This window comes from Oncorhynchus nerka, linkage group LG24, assembly GCF_034236695.1.
Source record: "Oncorhynchus nerka isolate Pitt River linkage group LG24, Oner_Uvic_2.0, whole genome shotgun sequence".
Classification (NCBI taxonomy): Eukaryota; Metazoa; Chordata; class Actinopteri; order Salmoniformes; family Salmonidae; genus Oncorhynchus; species Oncorhynchus nerka.
The window spans coordinates 26,209,055-26,235,347 of NC_088419.1; the positions used below are offsets into that span (position 1 = coordinate 26,209,055).

A 26,293-nucleotide genomic window follows, 5' to 3' on the forward strand; every position below is an offset into this window, starting at 1 on the left:
CTGTTATATCTGGAGTATTTCTCCTGTCTTATCCAGTGTCCTGTGTGAATTTAAGTATGCTCTCTCTAATTCTCTCTTTCTCTCTCTCGGAGGACCTGAGCCCTAGGACCATGCCTCAGGACTACATGGCATGATGACTCCTTGCTGTCCCCAGTCCACCTGGCCGTGCTGCTGCTCCAGTTTCAACTGTTCTGCCTGCGGCTATGGAACCCTGACCTGTTCACCGGACGTGCTACCTGTCACAGAACTGCTGTTTTCAACTCTCTAGAGACAGCAGGAGCAGTAGAGGTGCTGACCTGTTGCACCCTCGACAACTACTGTGATAATTATTATTTGACCATGCTGGTCATTTATGAACATTTGAACATAATCTCCACCCGGCACAGCCAGAAGAGGACTGGCCACCCCTCATAGCCTGGTTGCGCTCTCGGTTTCTTCCTAGGTTTTGGCCTTTCTAGGGAGTTTTTCCTAGCCACCGTGCTTCTACACCTGCATTGCTTGCGGTTTGGAGTTTTAGGCTGGGTTTCTATACAGCACTTTGAGATAGCAGCTGATCTAAGAAGGGCTATATAAATAAATTTGATTTGAGATAACGTTTATTGTTTTTTAAATGGGCGTCACAACGGGCCTCAGGATCTCGATGTTATTTTTGTGCATTCAAATTGTCAATCAATCAAATGCAATGTTGTTGTCCGTAGTTTATGACCTATTGTCCCCAGCACAAGGTGCAACTGTGTAACAATCATGCTGTTTAATCAGCCTCTTGATATGCCACACGTGTCAGGTGGATGGATTAGCTTGTCAAAGGAAAAATGCTCACTAACAGGAATGTAAACAAATTTGTACACAAAATTTAACAAAAATAAAGTTTTTGCTTATGGAAAATTTCTGGGATCTTTTATTTCAGCTCATGAAACATGGAACCAACACTTTACATGTTGTGTTTCTATTTTTGTTCAGTGTAGATTCACTATTAGTTAAAATGAGCTTTTGGCTGTGTATAAATCATGCAATGCTGTCAATGGAAGGTGGTGCTGGAAGGTGCTGTAAAACTTTTGATACAAGCCGGATCTGAATGTATGATTGGGCCCGTAGTGGTATGGTGTCCTACCTCTGTCGTTGGGCCAGTCTCTGAAGATCTGAAGAGGACACTCTGTATCATCCAGGATGATCTCCTTCCCAGACTTGTCATCTGTGTGCTGCAGAACCACAAAACCACACCCATGAAACAACCACACATTCCACAGCAAATTCCAAATCAACCAAACAATAATTCACATGGAATACCTCAATGCTCAATTATAATGTATATAGGGGTCATAAAAGATGTGTACCAAACCAGCCTTTATAACATGATTACTGCACATTAGCATGTTCGTCAATAGCTGGCTGCTCCTCCCTTTCCCTAAGAATGCTCCAGTTCCTCATGCTCCAGACAGAACCTCTCTCCCTCCTACTCTCCACTCACTCTGGCTGTAGTGATGACCTGTCCAACAAGACGCTGGCGAGGCAAATGTCCATGTCTGATTGGAGCATTTGAAATGTTTCCTTTTTTAATGACTCGGATGTATAAATGAGAGGCGGATGGTGGAGGGACTGAAGGGGGAGGGACTGCTTTAATGTGATTGGCTGTGACCGAGGCGGTCAGGCAGCAGGGATGTGAGGTGGCGAAGGTTGGCGCTGAAGCATGGAGATGTTAGTCACACGATGACAGGCGATATTTGGCCAGCCATGGTGCTGCTGCTCTGCTATCCCCACACACACACACAAACACAGCATCACATCTGCTGGCCTGGCACTTTGGAGAAATGCAATTCAATTACTATCAAACAAAGGCCTGTGCCAACAGACCCCTCCATGCTTTAATCTGTCAGACCACAGGGAGGAGTGTGGCCGGCCAGATGGGAGATACGGAGAGAGAGACAGATGAAGGGATGGAGAGAGGGAGTGACACACACACAGTGCAGCCGGCTGATGAAATACTGTATGTAGGGTTTAAATAGGACCTAGGCCAGTTACCGCTGAAACATTAAATCAGCTTAAAATGTGGCCCGGCAACACCCACCCTGTCCTCTAGTTCACCCCGGAGACAAATGGAGGGGAAATCGAGCAAACATTCATTCCTTACTCACACCTCCATTTTCTAAATAGGACAGCATGGCGGCTCGGGTGTGTGTATTACACAAGGGTGACCTAAGCTCCTCTTGTGAGGCATATATATACACAGTGCCTCACAAGCCTACCCATAACATGATGCAGCCATAACTATGCTTGAAAATATGGAGAGTGTTACTCAGTAATGTGTTGCTTTGGATTTGCCCCAAACACACCACTTTGTATTCAGGACAAAAAGTGAATTGCTTTGCAGTATTACTTCAGTGCCTTGCTGCAAACAGAATGCCAAATTTTTATTTTTTATTCTGTACAGGCTTCGATCTTTTTACTGTCAAATTAGGTTAGTATTGTGGAGTAACTACAATTTTTTTAATCGATCCTCAGTTTTATCCTATCACAGCCATTCAATTCTGTAATGGTTTTAAAGTCAACATTGGCTTCATGGGGAAATCCCTGAGTGGTTTCCTTCCTTTCTGGCAACTGAGATGGAAGGACACCTGTATCTTTGTAGTGACAGGGTGTATTGATACACCATCCAAAGTGTAATTAATAACTTCACCATGCTCAAAAGGGATATTGAATGTCAGCTTTTTTCCCCATTTCTACCCATCTACCAATAGGTGCCCTTCTTTGCGAGGCATTGGAAAACCTCCTTGGTCTTCGTGGTTGAATCTGTGTTTGAAATTCACTGCTCAACTGAGGGACCTTACAGATAATTGTATTTGTGGGGTACAGAGATGAGGTAGTCATTCATGCAACTTATTATGTGACTTTACCACGTTGTCACTCCTGAACTGGCTTACCATGACAAAGGGGTTGAATACTAATTGACTGAAGATATTTTAGCTTTTCATTTTTTATTCATTTGTAAAAAAAAAAAACATAATTACACATTGACATTATGGGGTTTAGTTTGTAGGCCAGTGACAAACAACCCCAATTCATCCATTTTAAATTCAGATCATAACACAAGAAAAAATGTGGAAAAGGTCAAGGGGTGCGAACACTTTCTGAAGACACTATACAAACTTTTCACTTTTGTGAACTGTGCTCCCAAACTAAGAGTGTTCCCTGTAAAACTCTGACCACAAGTGGGTGCGTGATTTGATGATGCTATAAAACTAGAGATACAAGGTGAGAAAGGTGAGTGTCATATTGTATAACTGTGTACAGCAGTTGTATTCCAATTTAAGCTGGTACACCATTTTTTCTTTCAGACTTTCTGACGACCCCATCCCACCCCAAAGCTAACGACACAACCTTAAAAATCACTATATTTCAATTTTAAGTCAACAAATAACCTTCATTACATTTAAATCTCTTATCAAAATGAAAGAAACCCAAAAAATACATTTAATAAAATTGTATTTTTCACATTATCTTACTCAAAAAGATGTGTATATTGTCCTATACAATAATGTGTACTCACTGTTCTGTTCAATTTCTTCTTTATTGTTTATTTTGACAACCCCACTGCAGATCCCCAATGACCCCGACTTTGAATACCTCTGGTGTACAGTAATATCTAGAGCAGGGTATTGACCTCTTACCCTACGAGGTCCGGAGCCTGCTGGTTTTCTGTTCTACCTAATAATTAATTGCCCACACCTAGTGTCCCAGGTCTAAATCAGCCCCTGATTAGAGGGAAACAATGAACAAAAATGCAGTGGTACTGGCTTCTAGGTCCAGAGTTTAGTTTGAGGGATCTAGAAGCTTGGTAGGTGAGGCTAATATGGAGGAGTGATCACCAACCCTGGTCCTGATGAGCTACATGGTGTGCAAGGATTTTGTCCCAACACTAACAACCCTGATTTAACTAATAAACTGCTCATCTAGGGTGTGACGAGCTGAATCAGGTTGGTGCTGGGTTGGAATAAAGGCCCAAACCCGCTATAACTCTCCAGGCCCAAGGTTGGCTTCTAATGGGGCAGAGTAACGTCTAGTTGTGTTTGGAATGGAGTGGTGTGCTGACTCTTACCCTGGCGATGCAGTACTCCCGGGGGTTCTCCTTCTCCAGGCCGTACTTCTCCAGGGCCTCCACCACAGCAAAGTCCGCCATGTCTGTCGTGGACAGCAAGATGGTCTTATAGGGGATATTGGGTTTCAGACTGTCTGCATAGATCCTCAACGTCCCCCCTAAGAGACAGAGACAGGACACTCACACGTGTGAGCATATTCCTTGGATTATGCTAATCTATTAGAGATATTTTACTTTCCATTGTGGGAATATTCCATATAGCAGTATTTCTCCCAATCAGCACTGACACACACACTTTATTTTTTATCTTTCTCTCTCAGACTAAGCACTGGCTCTGAGTTGAGTTAAAAGACAGGGCTGTAGGCCTAAACTGCTGGCCTATTTTACACAGGGCTTTACTCCTCTGGACTGGGATGAGATAGAGAGGAAATATGAGAAGGAACTGGGATAAAGGTTTACATCTGTGCCAGAGAGGGGTTATTTAGCTGGGAGTGAAGAGGCTGACCAGACCAGAGGGCTAAGGCCTCCAGATTACATAACCTCAGAGGTCTGGGCAACATAACCTCGGAGGTCTGGGCAACATAACCACGGAGGTCTGGGCAACATAACCACGGGCAACATAACCTCGGAGGTCAGGGCAACATAACCTCGGAGGTCAGGGTAAAGAAGTGTCAGGAGGTAGAAAGTTGCCCCGAACCACAGATCTAGGATTAGATTACCCTAGATTCAAGAGAATGTTTTTACTTATTCTAAACACTACGAGATGAATGCCTTTTTAACAACAGTTATGCCACCATAACCACTTGACCAAAAAAGTTTTGGGATGCAGAGGTCAGGCGGACCAATTCTTTTTTTACACGTCACTAACTATGGGAGAAGAAAAAAAACCTTCTGCGGCCATTTTTAGTGTTGCAGCTTGCTGTTCCTGCATTGGTTGGCAGAGGGCTGTAAGCCACAGGGAACAAGATGTGAGGACTGGCAGTACCAGACAGTGTGTGATGTTCACAGAGGACATTGGCTAAAGCGGGTTAGAGTGGACCTCTGCTCTGACTGATCCAGGACTTATGTAATTACAGTATGGTGACAGGGTGTTCTCTACTGGTCATAGACGGGACATGACAAGAACCAGAGACAATGGCTTTTGGACTTCACTTTGACACACACGCTCGGCTCTCACACTCGTGTCCTCACACCGCTAGTCTGTTCAAATAAAAGATGAATAACACATTAAGTTTTTAATTGACAGACAGTCCCAGGGTGAGTGTACCCGAGTCTGGCCTGCCGTCGCTGCTGCGGAACTCCTGCATCCTCTTCTCCAGTTTCTGCTGCCGCCTCCTCTTCATCACCACCTCAGGGTTGGAGATGGTCCGGGTGAAGCTGTTCTCCGGCATGTCCTTGTACACCTCCGCCGCCAGTCTGGAGTTCTCACTGGAGGAGCAGGAGAAATACATTCAGAAGTGCTCCTTGGCTCCATTTGCTTTACCATGCATGTTAATATACTATCAGGTGGATGTGGAGTCGTTCTTCATCAATTATATCATTTTCAACCAGCAAGACTAAGTAAGTAAACATTATATAAAGCGTGTGACATTGCCCTCCTTACCCATCTTCTCTGCTCAGTGCTTGCTCATCTCCGTCAGAAATGTGAGCCTCCTTCTCTCGCTTCTTCTCCTTCTTCTTCTCTTTCTTGGACAGTGTCCGTTTGAAGTTCTGCATTACCCCCTCCTTCTCCCTCTCCGGCCCGTTGCTCTGCGCCTTCTGTGGTGAGAAAGGGCACGAAAGAAAGAGAAAGGGTGAGAGCAAGAGAGCGCAAGCAGTTACGATGGGAGAGGGTGTGAGGTTTGTTATCGAGGCAGTTCACTTAGTCTAAGTGTGTCATTTAGGTGATCTGTGGTATTAGGAACTGGCTGGCTGGCTGGAAGGTTGGCTGAGGGCTAAGTAGGATTCAGTGACACAGGGCCTCCACTAAGAGGGAAGTACTGGGGCCTACCTAACACCTGGAGTCTGAGGCCTGGGCACCACTCTGCCAGCTAGTCGATTCAGCTGACAGACAGAAAATAACATGGCCAGAGTTCAATCAAACTGGCAGTCCCACACATACTTAAGACTGGCGTTTATAATGCTGCATATGTAAACAGAATAATAACCAGCTGACAAAGGATTTCATTGCTTTGGCGGCAGTAGTTTCGTTTGGCCATTTCACAAAAAGCAGGCTGAAAAGTCAAAGCCTAATGTGAACTGACAGAGGCATAGACTTGGCCATAGAAAGCAGAGAGAGCGAGAGAGAGTGGGCCTTTTCAGAAGGGATCAGTCAGAGTCTAAATCCCCATAAAGCATTAGATGTGTTAAAGCAATCCAGTGTTCCAGGCCTGCCCTGTCAAACGGCTGAGCAGGGGACTCTTCTGATAGGACTGCCTCTCTTTCCACTTCCCAGAAGCACTCCAGATGTCCTAGTGTGGTTAAAACCCTCCAGATGTCCTAGTGTGGTTAAAACCCTCCAGATGTCCTAGTGTGGTTAAAACCCTCCAGATGTCCTAGTGTGGTTAAAACCCTCCAGATGTCCTAGTGTGGTTAAAACACTCCAGATGTCCTAGTGTGGTTAAAACACTCCAGATGTCCTAGTGTGGTTAAAACACTCCAGATGTCCTAGTGTGGTTAAAACACTCCAGATGTCCTAGTGTGGTTAAAACACTCCAGCCTAACAACACTTTAGGGAGTCCTCCTAGTAGCAGATACTTTTAGGAGAGGGTGTGGTTTCAGATCTGGTCCTCCTGCTATGACTGGACTTACACACCATTTCAGTCTGGGTAAGATAATCGAGCTTGTGTGAGAGTGAGTGAGCTTGTGTGAGTGAGTGAGCTTGTGTGAGTGAGTGAGTGTGTGTACACAAACATGTGTATATTTTAGAGCTCTTTACTGCTCTCCTGGGCAGGGGAGGTTAAACTCTCACTGGTCAGTGTAGCCACCTGTACCAGAAGATTACACACATAATGCAATCATACATCTCAAACACACCCAGACACTACTGCATTTAACACACATCTCAAAACACACCCAGACACTACTGCCTTTTAACTAGAGCCAGAGGGGAGAAGCATTTATTTGTCTGAGGAAATGGAAGCAAGGCTTGGGGCACTGAGGTACTTGAAGTCAAGTGCTCCACTATAAAAAAAAAAAAAATTGTATCTCTCTGGGGTGCTAAAGAGCACTAAAGAGGTCTCGAAGCAGGAGGCACTTCATTGCATCAGAGCCAAGATGGACATAAACACACTGAACAGTCAGTCCCATTGAACAGCCTCTAATGAAATATAGACTAACAAGATCATAGCGGTGAACTTGATGGTTGGGTATTTAGTTACAGTGCTACAGAGTAACGTGATAAGTGTTATCATGACAGAGGTCCTGCATGGCAGCAGTTGGAGTAGTTTTACTGAGGGCCACATCTAAGACTTGCATGGATCCACTCTTTTTCAACAGTTTTACGCAAATTCACAGGAATCCACAAACCTCGGCATATAGCGCACTACTTGGTTTAGCTGAAGCAGAAACAGACTGGAAGCCAGGCTAGCCTAAGGCTGATCTGCCTCTTGATGTTGTTGTTGACACTCACCTTGGGGATGATGTCGTTCTCATTCTTGAGGACGAAACGTCCCTCGCGGTCGTCTTTGTTCCAGTTGAGCTGCACAACCAGTGGTTTCTCATCCAGGTCCAGCTTCCGTTCTTCTGCCAGAGAGGGTGGAGTCTACCACTTAACACACTGTTAACCCACACCAGTTTACCTATACCCCTATACAGCCAGCTAGCTAGCTCTGGGCTATATATTAACATAGATAAACATGGATTAGGATAAGCTTAAGATAAAGTGTTAATGATTTACATAAACAATGTGGTAGGACTGCAGTTTATAAATATTACTATATAAGAAGCTGGTCTAAATGAGCTTTCATGACCGCTGCTAGTGGAAAACCACACGACTGTGCTATGCAGGCACACACGTACATGCTCTGCCCATCTCTCAGTATGAAGAGTGTTCAAAGCCTGAACTGCGGGCTGTTGATCTCAAGTTCACATTAAGCAGCATGGGAGTTGGATACCGCTCTCCTGTTTTTACCCTACTGCAGGCTAACAGTGTTTGTCTAGTAACCAACAGAGTAGCTAACTCAAAGCAGATTGTCAAACCACATACCCAAACAACCCTCTTCAATACCCTTGGTCTAAGCTACTTACTACAGACCCACCCTACAAAATCCACACCCATCCATCCACATATCCAACCATTGACCCCCCACACACACACACTCACCCCCGCTGACATGGACCTCGTAGAGGGAGTATTTGGGCGAGGAGAGCATCCTCATGTCGGGCCGGAACTTCTCGGCCAGCGTCTCGATGACATCCTGAGTGGTGGCCGTGGAGGACACGCGGATACACTTGGTGGCAAAGTTCCCTGCTACGCGGTCCTGGAAGTAGAAACGCATCACGCCGTGGAACTCCAAGTCCTGGAGAGAGGGAAGAGGAGAGAAAGGGCGAGGTGAGGGTCTGTCCTTTACTTCAGAACTGGTGACGACCTACGGGTCAAGTTTGGCATTTTCCTTTCCTTCTCTCAAACACTCCATGCAACACTGCCTTCGCATCTTGAACCCCCCCCCCCGAGGAGAATACATTTCTCTGGGACAAGAGAAAAAGTAGCCCAGGGATAACTAAGGACAGTAGCCCAGGGAAAAGAGGACAGTGGCCCAGGGATAACTGTTCCTAACCCCACGGGGAGCTAAGGGAAGAAGAGCCTGGAGGAACCTGCTCTCCTTCGTTTCAGTACAATAGACAGGCAGGCGCTTCATACTGTAGCTCCGCCAAGATACAGTGATTGTGTCTGAGGAATACGAGCTTAGCCAGGAAAGCGATAACGGTCAAGTCTGTAACACCAGAGCACCCTTCAATAATCATATCATACAGAGCTCATTACCAACCACACCCAGACACTACTCCTGACCCTGATCAGGTCTCAGACAGACTGCCCATTGTCTCCCACAGGTAACTATGTGAGTTGCAACTATCAACGGTGTGCCTGTCATTTCCAGCTAAACCAGCCTTCTGTAGAGTTTATAGAGGATGTAAGCTGGTGGTACCTCCAGTGAGTTAATTATAAAAAGGGGCTTAGAAGGGATTCAGGGTCTGGACTGTATGTATGTATGTATGTATGTGTGTATGTGTGTATGTGTGTGTGTGTGTGTGTGTGTGTGTAACAGCCAGCTCAGGTGCAGGCCCTGCAGGTAGATGACAAAGCAGACTATACACAGGTCTGTGAGAGCCGGAATTCTTACTGGTTGGTAGGTGATCAAATACTTATGTCATGCAATAAAATGCTAATTTATTACTTACAAAACACACAATGTGATTTTCTGGATTTTTGTTTTGGATTCAGTCTTTCACTGTTGAAGTGTACCTATGATAAAAAAATACAGACCACTACATGCTTTGTAAGTAAGAAAACCTGCAAAATCGGCAGTGTGTAAAATACTTGTACAGTGGGGAGAACAACAGGTGACCTTAATGAAATGCTTACTTACAAGCCCCATAACAAACAATGCAGTTTGTTTTAACAATGTCTAAAAAAATAAAAAGAATAAATAATTAAAGAGTAGCAGTAAAATAAGAATAGCGAGGCTATATACAGGGGGTGTCAGCACTTTGTTGAAGCACCTTTGACAGCGATTACAGCCTCGAGTCTTTTTGGGTATGACGCTACAAGCTTGACACACTTGTCTCGAAGCCACTCTTGTGTTGTCTTGGCTGTTTGTTTAGGGACGTTGTAATGTCGGAAGTTGAACCTTCACCCCAGTTGGAGGTCCTCAGCGCTCTGGAGTAGGGTTTCATCATGGATCTCTCTGTACTTTTCTCTGTTCATCTTTCCCTCGATCCTGACTAGTCTCCCAGTCCCTGCCGCTGAATAACATCCCCACAGCATGATGCTGCCACCACCATGCTTCACCGTAGGGATGGTGCCAGGTTTCCTCAATCCTAACCTGTGACTGGGGGGTCATCTATGGTTCATTTACAGAACCAGACTAGTCTAACTAGACACCTGGGAGAGCTCAGCTCACACACATCCTCCTATCCTCCTAAACCTGCCTCCTGAGTCATGAAGAATCCCATCCACACACACACCATGCAGACAAACACATGTACCCAGAGGCTATTTCTTTGAAGGCAGTGGACTTGACAAAGAGAAGGGTGAGAAGACAGATGAGGTAAGACACTACTCTGTGTGTGTGTCTGTAGTCTGCATGGTTACCGTGTACAGCTATGGACAGGACCTCGGAACTATGAGATACCCAGCTAGCTCACATCCACCCCAGGACTGCCTCCACAGACAGTCTCCCACTCTTTGCTCATCTGACTAGTCTCCCTCTGACAGAGGCCTGGCCTGAGCCGCTTAGAGGTGATAAATCAGCTTCACTCCAATACAGCTCCTTTCATCCCTATACCCGCTTCACATTCCAAAATTCCTCCCTGCCTCCTCAGGCACAGTGTCAGTCTGATGATATATATCCCCCACACCCCTCTGTCCTGGGGCAGACATATTGCTGCGGTCATCCCCACCCAGCCTTATGAAAATTCATGTGGAGCAGAGAGATATTATTAAAGAGTGGAATGGGGGATATTAGAGGGGAACTTAAACCATAGCTGATATGGCCAGGGAGGCTCTCTGGACATGGATGGTGGTCAAATCAGAGCCTTGTCTATAGTCCAGGAAAACGTGGACGGACAGCAGAACAGACTGATGGGTTTGAGAGACCGTGCTGAAGTTATTATAGTGATGGGCCAGTCTACTTCACATACAGTCTGACTGACATCAATCTACTAGCATCAATGCAGTCAATATGCTAGAACTTGAATGAAAAGCTCCATTCACCTCAGTAAAGCCTCTTTAAATAAATAATTGGAAGTCTTTTGAAAAGTAGTATGAGAATTCCAACAAGCAAAAGATACATTACTATTTTTGTAATAGTAAATAACTTTTCACAACGTCACAGTTTTCTTTCCAATTCAAGTATACAACATGCAGTTGCCCATCAGCCCAGCAGGTGGCACTGCCATGTCACAGTACACTAACTGTAACAAAGCAGTACTCTAACGCTCATCACTCCATGATGATATCGTGATGTAAACAATCCCATTACAAATTCAGTCCACCCTGACTCTACCTGCCTATACCATTCAGTACCCCTGAGATGAGAGCAGAGGAGTAAAGGCACTTCCATCAGCACTGGTTCAAGTAAAAACATCTCTCCCTCTGTCTACCTCTGGACCAGATGCAGGCTCACTAGTGGGCCAATGAATGTACATCTGGGGTTTTATCTCTAGTTAAACAGTGTAGACAGAGACCAGCTTTATTAAGGCTATATGATCATCTCTACTTAAACAATGTAGACAGAGACCAGCTTTATAAAGGCTATATGATCATCTCTAGTTATAAACAATGTAGACAGAGACCAGCTTTATAAAGGCTATATGATCATCTCTAGTTAAACAGTGTAGACAGAGACCAGCTTTATTAAGGCTATATGATCATCTCTAGTTATAAACAGTGTAGACAGAGACCAGCTTTATAAAGGCTATATGATCATCTCTAGTTATAAACAATGTAGACAGAGACCAGCTTTATAAAGGCTATATGATCATCTCTAGTTATAAACAGTGTAGACAGAGACCAGCTTTATAAAGGCTATATGATCATCTCTACTTAAACAGTGTAGACAGAGACCAGCTTTATTAAGGCTATATGATCATCTCTAGTTATAAACAGTGTAGACAGAGACCAGCTTTATAAAGGCTATATGATCATCTCTAGTTAAACAGTGTAGACAGAGACCAGCTTTATAAAGGCTATATGATCATCTCTAGTTATAAACAGTGTAGACAGAGACCAGCTTTATAAAGGCTATATGATCATCTCTAGTTATAAACAGTGTAGACAGAGACCAGCTTTATAAAGGCTATATGATCATCTCTAGTTATAAACAGTGTAGACAGAGACCAGCTTTATTAAGGCTATATGATCATCTCTAGTTATAAACAATGTAGACAGAGACCAGCTTTATAAAGGCTATATGATCATCTCTAGTTATAAACAATGTAGACAGAGACCAGCTTTATAAAGGCTATATGATCATCTCTAGTTATAAACAGTGTAGACAGAGACCAGCTTTATAAAGGCTATATGATCATCTCTACTTAAACAGTGTAGACAGAGACCAGCTTTATTAAGGCTATATGATCATCTCTAGTTATAAACAATGTAGACAGAGACCAGCTTTATAAAGGCTATATGATCATCTCTAGTTATAAACAATGTAGACAGAGACCAGCTTTATAAAGGCTATATGATCATCTCTAGTTATAAACAGTGTAGACAGAGACCAGCTTTATAAAGGCTATATGATCATCTCTACTTAAACAGTGTAGACAGAGACCAGCTTTATAAAGGCTATATGATCATCTCTACTTAAACAATGTAGACAGAGACCAGCTTTATAAAGGCTATATGATCATCTCTACTTAAACAGTGTAGACAGAGACCAGCTTTATAAAGGCTATATGATCATCTCTAGTTATAAACAATGTAGACAGAGACCAGCTTTATAAAGGCTATATGATCATCTCTACTTAAACAGTGTAGACAGAGACCAGCTTTATAAAGGCTATATGATCATCTCTAGTTAAACAGTGTAGACAGAGACCAGCTTTATAAAGGCTATATGATCATCTCTACTTAAACAATGTAGACAGAGACCAGCTTTATAAAGGCTATATGATCATCTCTAGTTATAAACAATGTAGACAGAGACCAGCTTTATAAAGGCTATATGATCATCTCTAGTTATAAACAGTGTAGACAGAGACCAGCTTTATAAAGGCTATATGATCATCTCTACTTAAACAATGTAGACAGAGACCAGCTTTATAAAGGCTATATGATCATCTCTACTTAAACAATGTAGACAGAGACCAGCTTTATAAAGGCTATATGATCATCTCTAGTTATAAACAGTGTAGACAGAGACCAGCTTTATAAAGGCTATATGATCATCTCTAGTTATAAACAGTGTAGACAGAGACCAGCTTTATTAAGGCTATATGATCATCTCTAGTTATAAACAATGTAGACAGAGACCAGCTTTATAAAGGCTATATGATCATCTCTACTTAAACAGTGTAGACAGAGACCAGCTTTATAAAGGCTATATGATCATCTCTACTTAAACAATGTAGACAGAGACCAGCTTTATAAAGGCTATATGATCATCTCTAGTTATAAACAGTGTAGACAGAGACCAGCTTTATAAAGGCTATATGATCATCTCTACTTAAACAGTGTAGACAGAGACCAGCTTTATAAAGGCTATATGATCATCTCTAGTTATAAACAATGTAGACAGAGACCAGCTTTATAAAGGCTATATGATCATCTCTACTTAAACAGTGTAGACAGAGACCAGCTTTATTAAGGCTATATGATCATCTCTAGTTATAAACAGTGTAGACAGAGACCAGCTTTATAAAGGCTATATGATCATCTCTACTTAAACAGTGTAGACAGAGACCAGCTTTATAAAGGCTATATGATCATCTCTAGTTATAAACAATGTAGACAGAGACCAGCTTTATAAAGGCTATATGATCATCTCTAGTTATAAACAGTGTAGACAGAGACCAGCTTTATAAAGGCTATATGATCATCTCTACTTAAACAATGTAGACAGAGACCAGCTTTATAAAGGCTATATGATCATCTCTAGTTATAAACAATGTAGACAGAGACCAGCTTTATAAAGGCTATATGATCATCTCTACTTAAACAGTGTAGACAGAGACCAGCTTTATAAAGGCTATATGATCATCTCTAGTTATAAACAGTGTAGACAGAGACCAGCTTTATAAAGGCTATATGATCATCTCTAGTTATAAACAGTGTAGACAGAGACCAGCTTTATAAAGGCTATATGATCATCTCTACTTAAACAGTGTAGACAGAGACCAGCTTTATAAAGGCTATATGATCATCTCTAGTTATAAACAATGTAGACAGAGACCAGCTTTATAAAGGCTATATGATCATCTCTAGTTATAAACAATGTAGACAGAGACCAGCTTTATAAAGGCTATATGATCATCTCTAGTTATAAACAATGTAGACAGAGACCAGCTTTATAAAGGCTATATGATCATCTCTAGTTATAAACAGTGTAGACAGAGACCAGCTTTATAAAGGCTATATGATCATCTCTAGTTAAACAGTGTAGACAGAGACCAGCTTTATAAAGGCTATATGATCATCTCTAGTTAAACAGTGTAGACAGAGACCAGCTTTATAAAGGCTATATGATCATCTCTAGTTATAAACAATGTAGACAGAGACCAGCTTTATAAAGGCTTTATGATCATCTCTAGTTATAAACAGTGTAGACAGAGACCAGCTTTATAAAGGCTATATGATCATCTCTACTTAAACAGTGTAGACAGAGACCAGCTTTATAAAGGCTATATGATCATCTCTAGTTATAAACAATGTAGACAGAGACCAGCTTTATAAAGGCTATATTACTTCACTTGCTTCTACTTCACTTGCTGTGGCAATGTATACATGTATGGTTCCCGTGCCAATGAAGCCCCTTAAATTGAATTGACTGATTAGTTTCCGTACTTTCGAGAACACAAACACTCGCATCTTTCATAGCGAGCTAGCGAGGGACGGGGAGAAGGGAGGCTCACATCATAGGCAGGTCCGCCGGCAGACAGCCAGTCAGAACCGTGCACTAGGACTATATGCAATCAAAAGTTGTATATCACAATGGAATGCTGTATCACACAATTTCATGGCTTGCAATGTCTCGCAACTTCATTAAAGCAGGACCTATCATGAATGAATAGGCTACGATATTCTACACGCAACTGACCCAAGACTGAACACACGCTGGCATCATTAGCGAAGATAAAGAGCAGTGGAGCCAGCGCGAGGCTGTATTGCATTAGTGGAAACCAAGACTGTTCTCGGGGCAGGTATGCCCGTTTTGACTAGCAGAAGTGTCTTTTCGTAGCAGGTTAGGAGAATTAGAGGTTAATGTAAGGGAAGGGTTAGCTAAAATTGTCCCAGATTACACGACAACCAGGCCTGCCCTGAGAACTGTCTTGGTTTCCACTAATGCAACACTGCCAGTGCAAGGGAAAGAGCGGATGGGGCAGGCAGAGAGAGAGAGAACCGTGGTGCACATGTCTTGGTAATCTGTATCCTTTTTGAGCCCCTCGCAAAGTCACTAAAAGTAGCCTAAAGTTCGCCTCTGGTTTTATTTAAATGTCACACTTTTCCCGAGGCCTTTATATCCAATCGTCTAGATCGTCTATAAGAAGGAAAATAATGTTATGATAACTGCACTGTGATTTTAACTTTGAGGACGGGAGAAAAAAAAATTACGTTCACACCCCTAACGACCAGCCTATTACCTCTGTCAGGCTAACTGATGAACAAACAAAACAACAACTTGCCTAGGTCATCGCTAACTACTGCCAGGCAAAGCACTGGCCCCGGTTACGTGACCAGAGCTCAAAGGACTACAGAGGAGGGAGTGGAGAGAGAAGGGAGTGGTTGACCTGGTAACAGGGTTAAACCAATGCCCCTGCTAAACCTGTATTTGGCATAGTAACAGCCAGCGATCAGGTCAACCTTTGTCAAGACCAATATTCAGGGTCTGAAGAGAAACACAGTCATCTATTCTCAGTAGCACCTTCCTCCTCAGCATGAAGTATGTCAGGAGAAATCACTGTCTTTCCTCCTCAGCATGAAGTATGTCGGAGGAAATCACTGTCTTTCCTCCTCAGCATGAAGTATGTCGGAGGAAATCACTGTCTTTCCTCCTCAGCATGAAGTATGTCGGAGGAAATCACTGTCTTTCCTCCTCAGCATGAAGTATGTCGGAGGAAATCACTGTCTTTCCTCCTCAGCATGAAGTATGTCGGGGGAAATCACTGTCTTTCCTCCTCAGCATGAAGTATGCCAGGAGAAATCACTCTCTTTCCTCCTCAGCATGAAGTATGCCAGGAGAAATCACTGTCTTTCCTCATCCAGCAGAGTTATGTCAGTGTCCTGGATTAACACAACTGACTGTGTGTGTGTGTGTCAAACCTCTCACACACACACAAACACACACTGACCTTGTCAGCAGAGAAATGGAGGGGTTCGAGAAAGCCACGTTACCACAGACCTAGAATCAGCTGAGGCAACCTGATCCATCAACTGCTGTTAATCATCCACCATCACCACAGCAACATCAACCCAGCCTCATCCAGCTCCCTGCACACATAGCATGGATGCGGTCCCTCTTCCTCTCCTTTCTCTCTCGCTTCCTCTCCTCCACTCTTCTCATGTAAGACCATGTCTGCCAAGCAGCTGGCTGGAAGGAGAGCACTTAGCAGGCAGGTGATTGGCTGGGTGGGAGGAGAACCGCCAGGTTATTCGCTGGGCGGGAGGAGAGCAACCAGGTTAATGGCTGGGTGGGAGGAGAGTAGCCAGGTTATTGGCTGGGTGGGAGGAGAACAGGCAGGTTATTGGCTGGGTGGGAGGAGAACAGGCAGGTTATTGGCTGGGTGGGAGGGCAGGTAGGGGATTGGCTGGGAAACGTATCACAGCGTTCTCTCTCTGCTTTGCATGAAAGGGAAATAAAGCATTACATCATCCTCCCCAAGACTCTGACTGGACAGACTGGAGAATCTACACAGCTACTGTAGGGACAGGGACAGACTGGAGAATCTACACAGCTACTGTAGGGACAGGGACATACCTGGAGAATCTACACAGCTACTGTAGGGACAGACCTGGAGAATCTACACAGCTACTGTAGGGACAGGGACAGACCTGGAGAATCTACACAGCTACTGTATGGACAGGGACAGACCTGGAGAATCTACACAGCTACTGTAGGGACAGGGACAGACTGGAGAATCTACACAGCTACTGTAGGGACAGGGACAGACCTGGAGAATCTACACAGCTACTGCAGGGACAGACCTGGAGAATCTACACAGCTACTGTAGGGACAGGGACAGACCTGGAGAATCTACACAGCTACTGTAGGGACAGGGACAGACTGGAGAATCTACACAGCTACTGTAGGGACAGGGACAGACCTGGAGAATCTACACAGCTACTGTAGGGACAGGGACAGACCTGGAGAATCTACACAGCTACTGTAGGGACAGGGACAGACTGGAGAATCAACACAGCTACTGTAGGGACAGGGACAGACTGGAGAATCAACACAGCTACTGTAGGGACAGGGACACACGTGGAGAAATAAGCTACTTTGCATACAACACAGTGACAGTGCTGCTTAACTAACAGGCATCATGGTATTAATGCATTTTGAGTCCTGCTGTGACGTGGCTGAGAATGAGAGCAATATGCAGCAGCAGATTTGACTCCGGCAATGAGAGGCTAGATTGGGTCTTAACTGAGCCCAGCACATGAAAGGGCAGAGGCTCAGTCAGGCAGTGAGCTGGCTGAGGTTTAAAGGAGAGAATGAAGATTCCTCTCTGTTATCACTTCTCTACAGCGAGGCCAGATTAGGCATTTCCCAGGTGTTCTTTATCAGATAGTGACTGAGGGGAGAGAAGTGCCTGTGAAATGTAATTGGGTCAGTTTACATAGAGGGCCAGAGAAATGCCCTGTATCAACACACTAACAACCAGTCAACAGAGGCTGAGATATAGAGGAGAGATAGAACATGGGGCAGTGATCCTGCCAGGGACAGACCTATAGGATATCTAATGATTTCTATAGTTCATAGCAACTTCTTTTTGAGTAGTCGGATTTAAGGCAACTTACATATCAATTATCAACTCACCTATAAAACATGTAAATGATTATCAGGAACTCCATTTCCCACCCCCACTGTATGTGTTTATTAACAACGCCTTGGTTTTGCCCACAAAGAGATAGATGTGACCTGTCATAGTAGTTGCCAGGCAGATGATGCCATGGGGAGAAACATCAAAACATATGATCTTATATGGCACAGACAGGTGAGGGGGCCTCAGACAGAAAGTTATAAAGCCCTACAACAACCCTTCAACTCTTAATTGCAGACCAGCACTGAAAAGTAGTAAAATTGCAGAGGATCAACCCTATATTTGTCTCTCTTTAATCACTGGACTTGTCCTTTATGCTGCAGTAGTTTGTGTCGGGGGGCTAGGGTCAGTTTGTTATATCTGGAGTACTTCTACTGTCCTATTCAGTGTCCTGTGTGAATTTAAATGTGCTCTCTAATTCTCTCTTTCTCTCTCGGAGGACCTGAGCCCTAGGACCATGCCTCAGGACTACCTGACATGATGACTCCTTGCTGTCCCCAGTCCACCTGGCCGTGCTGCTGCTCCAGTTTCAACTGTTCTGCCTTATTATTATTGGACCATGCTGGTCATTTATGAACATTTGAACATCTTGGCCATGTTCTGTTATAATCTCCACCCGGCACAGCCAGAAGAGGACTGGCCACCCCACATAGCCTGGTTCCTCTCTAGGTTTCTTCCTAGGTTTTTGGCCTTTCTAGGGAGTTTTTCCTAGCCACCGTGCTTCTACACCTGCATTGCTTGCCGTTTGGGATTTTAGGCTGGGTTTCTGTACAGCACTTTGAGATATCAACTGATGTATGAAGGGCTATATAAATAAATTTGATTTGATTTATGTAGAACAGTGTTTTGAAGAGGGAAAACAAGGCTAATGCTGTCTATTGTCCTGTGTTGGCTAAAGTATAGACAGTGTTCTCTTTTCCAGAGAAGGAGAGGAAGAGATCACAGCTGATGCAGGGGCAAAGCACTACGGTCAACCCTCCTCCTCTTCTTTCTAGCTGTGGAGACAGAAGTGTGTGTCGGCGGGAGTGGCCTGAACACGCACACAGAGAGGAGAGTGAGCGAGTGTTTATCGCAGACCTACATTAAACGTGACAGGACAGGCCGCAGAACGGACAGTGTGGTGGAGTGGAGAGACTCACAGCCTTTCCGGTCAGTCCATCAGCAGTGCAGTCAGAGCACCTCTGTATGAACCTCTTAGCTAGCATGCTGTCAATCCCCCAAACATTCTCCACACATTCTCCTGTGTCGCTAGGATTGTTGCCATTAGGATTGTTCTGATTTATGCTCAACTCTGGGTGAACCCAATTCTCCAGGAGTGGAGGCTTTTTCTGCTCCATCTCCCTCCACTGAGATAAAATAGCAGTCAGTTGTTGAAAACGCTTCAGTTCTGCTTGTTGACAACACACTGCTGGACAGGTGGAGCGAAATTACATCAATCTAACGTCGCCTATTTCCAGTGCCCAAAATAACAGTCTTGCTCATAATCCATTACAGCCAGCTCAATGTAACTTCCTTCATGCAATGTAATTTGGGGCCAGGTAAATCACTAAGTTCCAATCAATTAGGCTTCACTGACTTCTATAGATTCTAAATAGCTTAATCTGTTATGAAACCACAAGTCTGCATTTTCCCTAATGTGTCCACTGGGCCCAAGGAGAGCAGCACATTATGTTCGGGGCAGTAGTAGCACCTAATTCACCCGGAGCAGAATTCCCAGTGTGACACTCGGACACAGTCCCATGCCCGTGAAGGGGAGGAGGGCTAGGGGATAGGATGAAGAGGCCCCAGGGGGACTGTGGCCGTGGGGCCACTGGACCAGGCATGGATGAAAAGTCAGTTTTCTGGGCCAGAAGGAGCTATAGGACCAGTGATTTAACACCCTACAGAGCTGCTGCTGCATGCTGACACAGCAGCTGTTAAGATCCCACTGGATCCCACTTCAACACCAACTATCATTTGGACAGGAAGGAACTAGTCTTAACCAGCATATCAACAGCGGTGAGGAACAAACTTGTCATTACAATTGAGAAGGCAGAGCATAGGACAGCGAAGGTAGTCGAAGTCAAACCGCCCTGACGCTCTTGATGATGGACTGGTGTGGTGATGGAAACAGACAGCCCAGTCAGATTAGTCCGTCTCCCTCACAGACAGCGGACCAGAATAACACGGCAGACCCAACCCAGAGTCTGTAGCCCTGGCCTGTTGGCAGCTGTCAGCACAGCGTGGGAGATTTCTGCAAAGACAAGTCTACCACACACCCATTCACACCACTTGGTAGCACATCTCTGTGCTCAGCTGATGTCACTAGCCTTGTCACCAAACACTGTACTTTGACACTGAGGACAGTAGCAGGTGCTACTGCAAGAGCTCAGAGCAAGAGCTCAGCCCACGGAGAGAAGCACGAGATTAAACTTAACTCAACATTCTAGAAATTGTCACCAACCGGCATTCCTAGTCGATCGGCCAACATTTCTGTAAAATAGTCAAAGATAAGGCCTTGTGTTCTTACTCAGCACTGTCAACACTTTGTATTCAACATGTTTATAAGCCATAAAAATGTGTGTTTTTCCGATTTCCACTCAGCGCTACAACAAGCAGTGCAGCAGTAATGAATGAGGTGAAAAGCATCTATAGGCTGGCATTGTTGTTGTTATTAGCGCCTTGGGTCTTTTTTAATGTCGAGGAATATTTCACTTTGTTTATAGGAGTAACAACATGAACTTGTGCAATAATGCGGTGCGACTCGAGTTTCACCATCAGCTGGAAGACGGTGTCCTTTTTGGTCAGTGTCAGTGGAGGGAAGGGAGAGAGGAGGGATGTTGAGAGACGGTCAGCATCAGCAGAGGGAGAGATCAGCAGACTGAGGGGTCCCATCAGATGCAGGCACCATCAGCCCAGTAAAATAAAAAGCTAATTATTTAAACGTATGCGCACTCAGTTGTGCCTCATAAGTAATACAACAACGTATTTATTACCGGCGTGACCGTATAGCATACCTCAAAATGTTGTCATTTAAAACAAAATGCCTGATATGCAAGCAAAGCCAATATGGGGTGATAATGTATTGGGCCTATAGCTTACTGCAAACATTGTTGCTACGGGAGTGTTTTTAATTGGTTAATGTTGCATAGGCTTAAGTTCTACGTAATGTTTAAAAAACAAATCTGAGCATCTCATGGAATGTAGCCCTACATTGAACACCACACATTGCCTGCTACTGTAGGCTGAATGATGTTAAAATGTTAAAATACTATTGGGATGCATTTTCTCCCTTGTTTTTAATGGTAGGCCACTCTGGTAGGTCTATGATCAAATAGCCACAGTAGTCTACTTAGCTTGGAGAACAACAGCGGGTACAACCTCAGTGTTCACAGTAAGCACGCGCTGGAAGTTGCACAGAATTTTCATAACATTCAAGTTTGCGCTCAGCAAACCAGAAATGATCTCAGTGCCATTTCTTCTTCAGGCGTAGTCATTTTGCATTATGTACTGCCTCCTGCCTTATACTCTGCTCAATTTAGAATGAGCAGTTGGAAATGGCATGTACCAATAAACTTTTACACCCCTACAGAATCTGTATCCGTTCATTCAATGAAGCCGGCCGTGGGTGGTAGTAGTAGTAGTAGTAAACAGGCCAGAGCTGAGGTAGCTGAGGAGGAGTCACGTGGGAAGGGGAGGTGTCTGCCTGGCATGGCCTTAGCGTAGCGGTCTAGCCTAGCGTCAGAGTCACACTGGGACGAGCCTGAGGAGAGGCGGGAAGGCTAATCCTCATGTCTGAGCTGCAGTCTGCATGAGAGGAGGAGGGAGTTAGCCCCCTCTCTTTCCTTCTCTCTCTGTAGTACAAAGACCCAGGCTGGGCCCCAGCTCAAACGCACTAGCTACGTAATAAACAAGCTTGTTTTCTCCAGCCGTGTGTATGTTAGGCTGGTGGCTTAATTCATTTTACTTAATCTTAGAGCCCCCCCAGCCTGACAATACTCTGGACCACCTGCTATTCTCATAAGATCCATCTTTAAACATTGCTCAGACTGTGTGTTTGTTTGGCTATTTGTCTCAATTTTGTCTGGGCAGAAGAGGCATGTGCAGCTGTACGGCTACCACATCTGGGGTCCCCATCTGTCAGAACCACAGTCATCACGTGCAGCTTGGCCTTGTAACTTCATCATAGGAGGGAGCAGCTAATCAAATACAGTACAACCACAAGCAAGAGGACCAATCCCAAAGCGTTGCTTAAAACAGGGGTCAAGCGTTTGAGGAGTAGCTTGCTACTAGCTGGTCTCAGGATGGGGAACATTGGAACTAAGCCAGCTTTGAGCCGACTGTTGTCAGAAACTACAGTAGTGTGTTCAGTGCAGTGACCCCCCCTTACCTCCATAAGCCCTGGGCTTATCACACACATGACCTGGGAGGTTACCGTGTGTACAGCAGAGCACAGAGCACACTTCCCCCTCGTCCTGTTAACCCTTCAATCAGGTCACAGGGTTGGGTGTGGCGCTATTAACGCCCCTGCTCTCAGCAGAGCGGAGGGACTGCCAGAAACATCTAGGCTCAACCTCCACACACCCTAACCTAAGCATTAAAAGGAATAACACAAAACAAACAGTGATTCTTCCTTCTGCAGCTGAGGCCTGTAGTGTGCAGGGCCCTGGTTATTGGAAATCACTAAATCTGATGAGAAGCCCTGTTTGTGTACCTGCAAAGATTAGAGTCCCTGGAGTCTGGCTGGCTTGGCCTGTGCTCGGCTGTGGCTGGCTGACTCTGGGTCTGACGTGGCAGAAGGTGCTGCTGGCTCACCACCCGGCCCAGGGGGAAAAACACATGACATGACGGTCGGCCGTCCAGCACCATGGGTTAATAACCAGAATAATCATTCCCCGGGAAACACAGCCCTGTTACTACTGGTTGCTGGCCTGGCATGTGTCCAACCACCTATTCCTCTGTTTTTCTCTTCCCATCTCACTCTCCTTCAGTCTCTTTTCTTCCTCATTCTCCATCTCTCTCTCAGTGAAGGGGCCAGGCGAAGGGTTGTGTGCAGTAAGTAGGAGAGGCATTCCTCTCTCTCTTGCGCGCTCTCCACTGTGCTGCTCATTGCTCGTTAGGACAAAACTCTCCCATCATGCACCACTGCACACTCATCTCTGCACACTGCCCACAAAATAACCAATAGTTACATTTTATTGTCCGGAGAGAGCGAGAGAGCGAAAGGGGAGAGTGAGAGAGAGCGCGAGCGAGACAGAGCAAAAGGGGAAGCGAGAGAAAGAGAGGTGGCGGGAGAGTGGAGGAGGGAAGTAGAGAGAAGCCCCCAGGGCAGCATCTTTAATCAGTGGCTTTAGGAAGACATTCACTTTAACATTTACATTTAAGTCATTTAGCAGACGCTCTTATCAAGGGGGCGATACGTCGGAGGGTGACAAGAATCCAATAATGGCCCCGTGCCCTCGTGTTAGATACAAGAGCAGCACTTGCACAGCAATAACACAGAACCTATCCAACAGGAGCTGCTTGCCCTGACCCCAGGACTCATTAACAAGGCCTGGAGAGGAAACACAAACAGGAATGTGGGAAAGAGGTGGTAGAGGAGAAGTGGTGGGGACAGAAAGTCACTAGCAGAGAAAGGGTGAATAAGAGAATGATAACACAGCAGACCCTTCTCTTCCAACCCTACATCTAACAAGGCTGTCCTAGACTGTGGTTTTCATCACCCTGCTATTAAGGCTAAGGTGAAACAGGCCCCAGAGAGAGAGGCCAATGTTCTCAACAGGCTAGGCCTGGTGACCACTGAGAACATACACTGCTACTGCTAACACACACACACACACACACACACACACACCCCACCCACCGCAAACACACACACTTTTTTATTAGGTGGTAGATCAGCTTTAATATTGCAGATAGATTGTTGCTTCCATCAATGTAATTGCCTGCATCATTTCCAATCCCCCATATAAATAAATATATATACACTTAGGCTTCTACCTTCAGTTTATACATACTACACACATTTTTACAGACAATCTATTTTACAATAGTTCTATTTAGTTTAGTCCTTCCTCTATTTCTGATGTCTATTTGTAACTGTGCTAATTCATAAAAGTTCTGAACCTATATACATTTTACAGACCCCGTATGTTTTACATTGGTTATCTTGTTATTAGTCCCACCCTTCAGCTCCATTCAACCTCTCCCATCTATCTCTCAACATCATCCATTTTGGATTTCTATTTGTCATATATTTTTCAACTGTGCTGTGATACTTCATAAAAGTACTGAACCTTTCTATTCTCAGTTTCTACAGATTGTAAATTAAAGACAAACATTTTTTGCTAAAATAATGATTATATTATTGATCGATTGACTATGACTTTCCAAGTCACCCAGTACTGCTATCTGCAGCATTAGTTCTAGGTAAATGTTGCAATTCTTCAGCCATTCCTGGACCTGTGACCAAAAACAAGCTAAATATGGACAATACCAAAATAAATTATCTAATGACTCTGCCTCCTCATAGCAAAATCTGCAGAGCTGGGAAGATTATATATATATATATATATATATAAAACATGGGGGATACATTCTATTCTATCTAGAATTTTGTATAATAATTTAAATTGAAAAATGTGAAGTTTTGAATCCGGCGTCGAGTCAATTCATAAACCATGTGCCACGGAATAGGTATATCGAAAATCTCTTCACAACTATTTTGCAATTTATAAATGGCACAGCTATACATTTTTTGGTCCTTAAATGAAACTGGTATATATTTTTAGTTATCACACACACACACTGCTAACACACACAGCTAACATGTAAAACTGACCCTCCCTCCCTCCCTAGCTCCAGGGAGAACAACATGCTTCGCTGCAGTAAGACATGCTTAGTCAGCCCAAAGCAAGGCACAGCTACCAGAGATACACCAAAGACCCCCGGCTACATCCCCACTTGCCCGTCATTATCAGCTGTGTGTCAGACTGGGAATCAGTGTGTGGCCGTGAATAGATACAGCCGCTGGCACACTGAGCTGACTGGATCTGACCTGGGTCCTGCCATGGAGGGAGCAGACCTGGGGAGGGGGAAAGAACAAAGACCCTTTTCACTGAACACTTGTTGCCTCCCCCTCGGCAAATCTCCCCCTCCCTGACTCACGAAAGAGGTTTAAAGCAGTTTCGGTAGCTTCTCTCTGGAAGAATGATCAGGCTGCACGTACAGTTTGCACACACAGACTAACCTGAGACACACGCACACACACACACAGACTGACCTGAGGGACACACACACACAGACTGACCTGAGGGACACACACACACACAGACTGACCTGAGGGACACACACACACAGACTGACCTGAGGGACACTGTAGCGCTACAATGGGAGGAGTTACAGCAGTGCAGGCTGATTTATTTGCTGAAATGTGGGTGACCAAGGGCTGTCAGGCCTGTCTGATCACGGCAGTAACTGTCTCCTAGGTGACGAACGCAGCTACGGCGAATGAAAACATCCAAACCAACACGGATGGGACAGTACACGGTGAGGGGGAGCAACAACGGATACATACAACACAGTGTTGAACTCACCCTGTTGACCTTTTCATCAAACCAACAGAGTCCTGCAGGCGAACAGGACTGAAACATGTCAGTGAGGAGAGAGTACCGTGTAGCAGCTCATTCCTCATCCGTGACAGAGGGAGCGCGGAGGGGAGAGGAAATGGAGATGACAGCTCACCACATGGTTGTTTCTTGGTTGAAGGGGCTACACTCTCTCCAACCTGCTCTCTTTCTGAGTGACTGTACACACACACACACACACACAACCACCCACGTAACCGCACATACACAGCAGGGCCTCGGTCTGCACTGCAGACTGGAAATCACTCCATCCAAGATCTCATTTCCTCTTCTCCTCTCCTCCATTTCCTGTCCATTCCATGACGTCTCGAGTTCTTCAAAGTGTCTATTTAAATCAGATATCAGAATCCATTTGGAAAAGCAGCAAAGAGAGACTGAAAGACAAGCGGGGAGAGCATCCCCCCCCACCTCCTTATCCCCACCCCCTCCCCTCACAGCCCAGTGCTACATTCTCCAGTCTCTTTACTGTTGCTATAATCCCCTAAGGCAGAAGACTAAGGTTGTTTTCCTTCTCCAAAGCCTCCCTTTTATACCTGGCCAGGGTTAACACACAGAGACTTCAGCTCCATGGGCTGTGATAAATATGCTAATAGCAGCGTCTCCCAATTCCCACACACAGAGTAGTGCTTCAGATAAGGCCTGCCTCCCAGCCCCCGCTCACAACGGGTTGTTT

General features: G+C 44.7%; 1 protein-coding gene across 20 annotated transcripts in view; it reads right to left on the reverse strand.

The window, feature by feature from the left end:
* The window catches only part of LOC115107737 (afadin-like), a 121,907-nt gene that overhangs the window by 49,877 nt on the left and 45,737 nt on the right, over positions 1-26,293 (reverse strand). For 14 of the 20 annotated variants that reach the window (XM_029631332.2, XM_029631340.2, XM_029631331.2 and 11 more), the window contains 6 exons: positions 8,397-8,592; positions 7,704-7,816; positions 5,697-5,851; positions 5,361-5,521; positions 4,094-4,251; positions 1,112-1,199 (listed from right to left, as the gene is read on the reverse strand). In XM_029631332.2, the coding sequence (XP_029487192.2) occupies positions 1,112-1,199; positions 4,094-4,251; positions 5,361-5,521; positions 5,697-5,851; positions 7,704-7,816; positions 8,397-8,592 (871 nt within the window). The remainder of the gene's footprint in view (positions 1-1,111; positions 1,200-4,093; positions 4,252-5,360; positions 5,522-5,696; positions 5,852-7,703; positions 7,817-8,396; positions 8,593-26,293) is intronic. The other 6 variants (XM_029631343.2, XM_065008769.1, XM_029631339.2 and 3 more) reach the window with 1 other exon arrangement.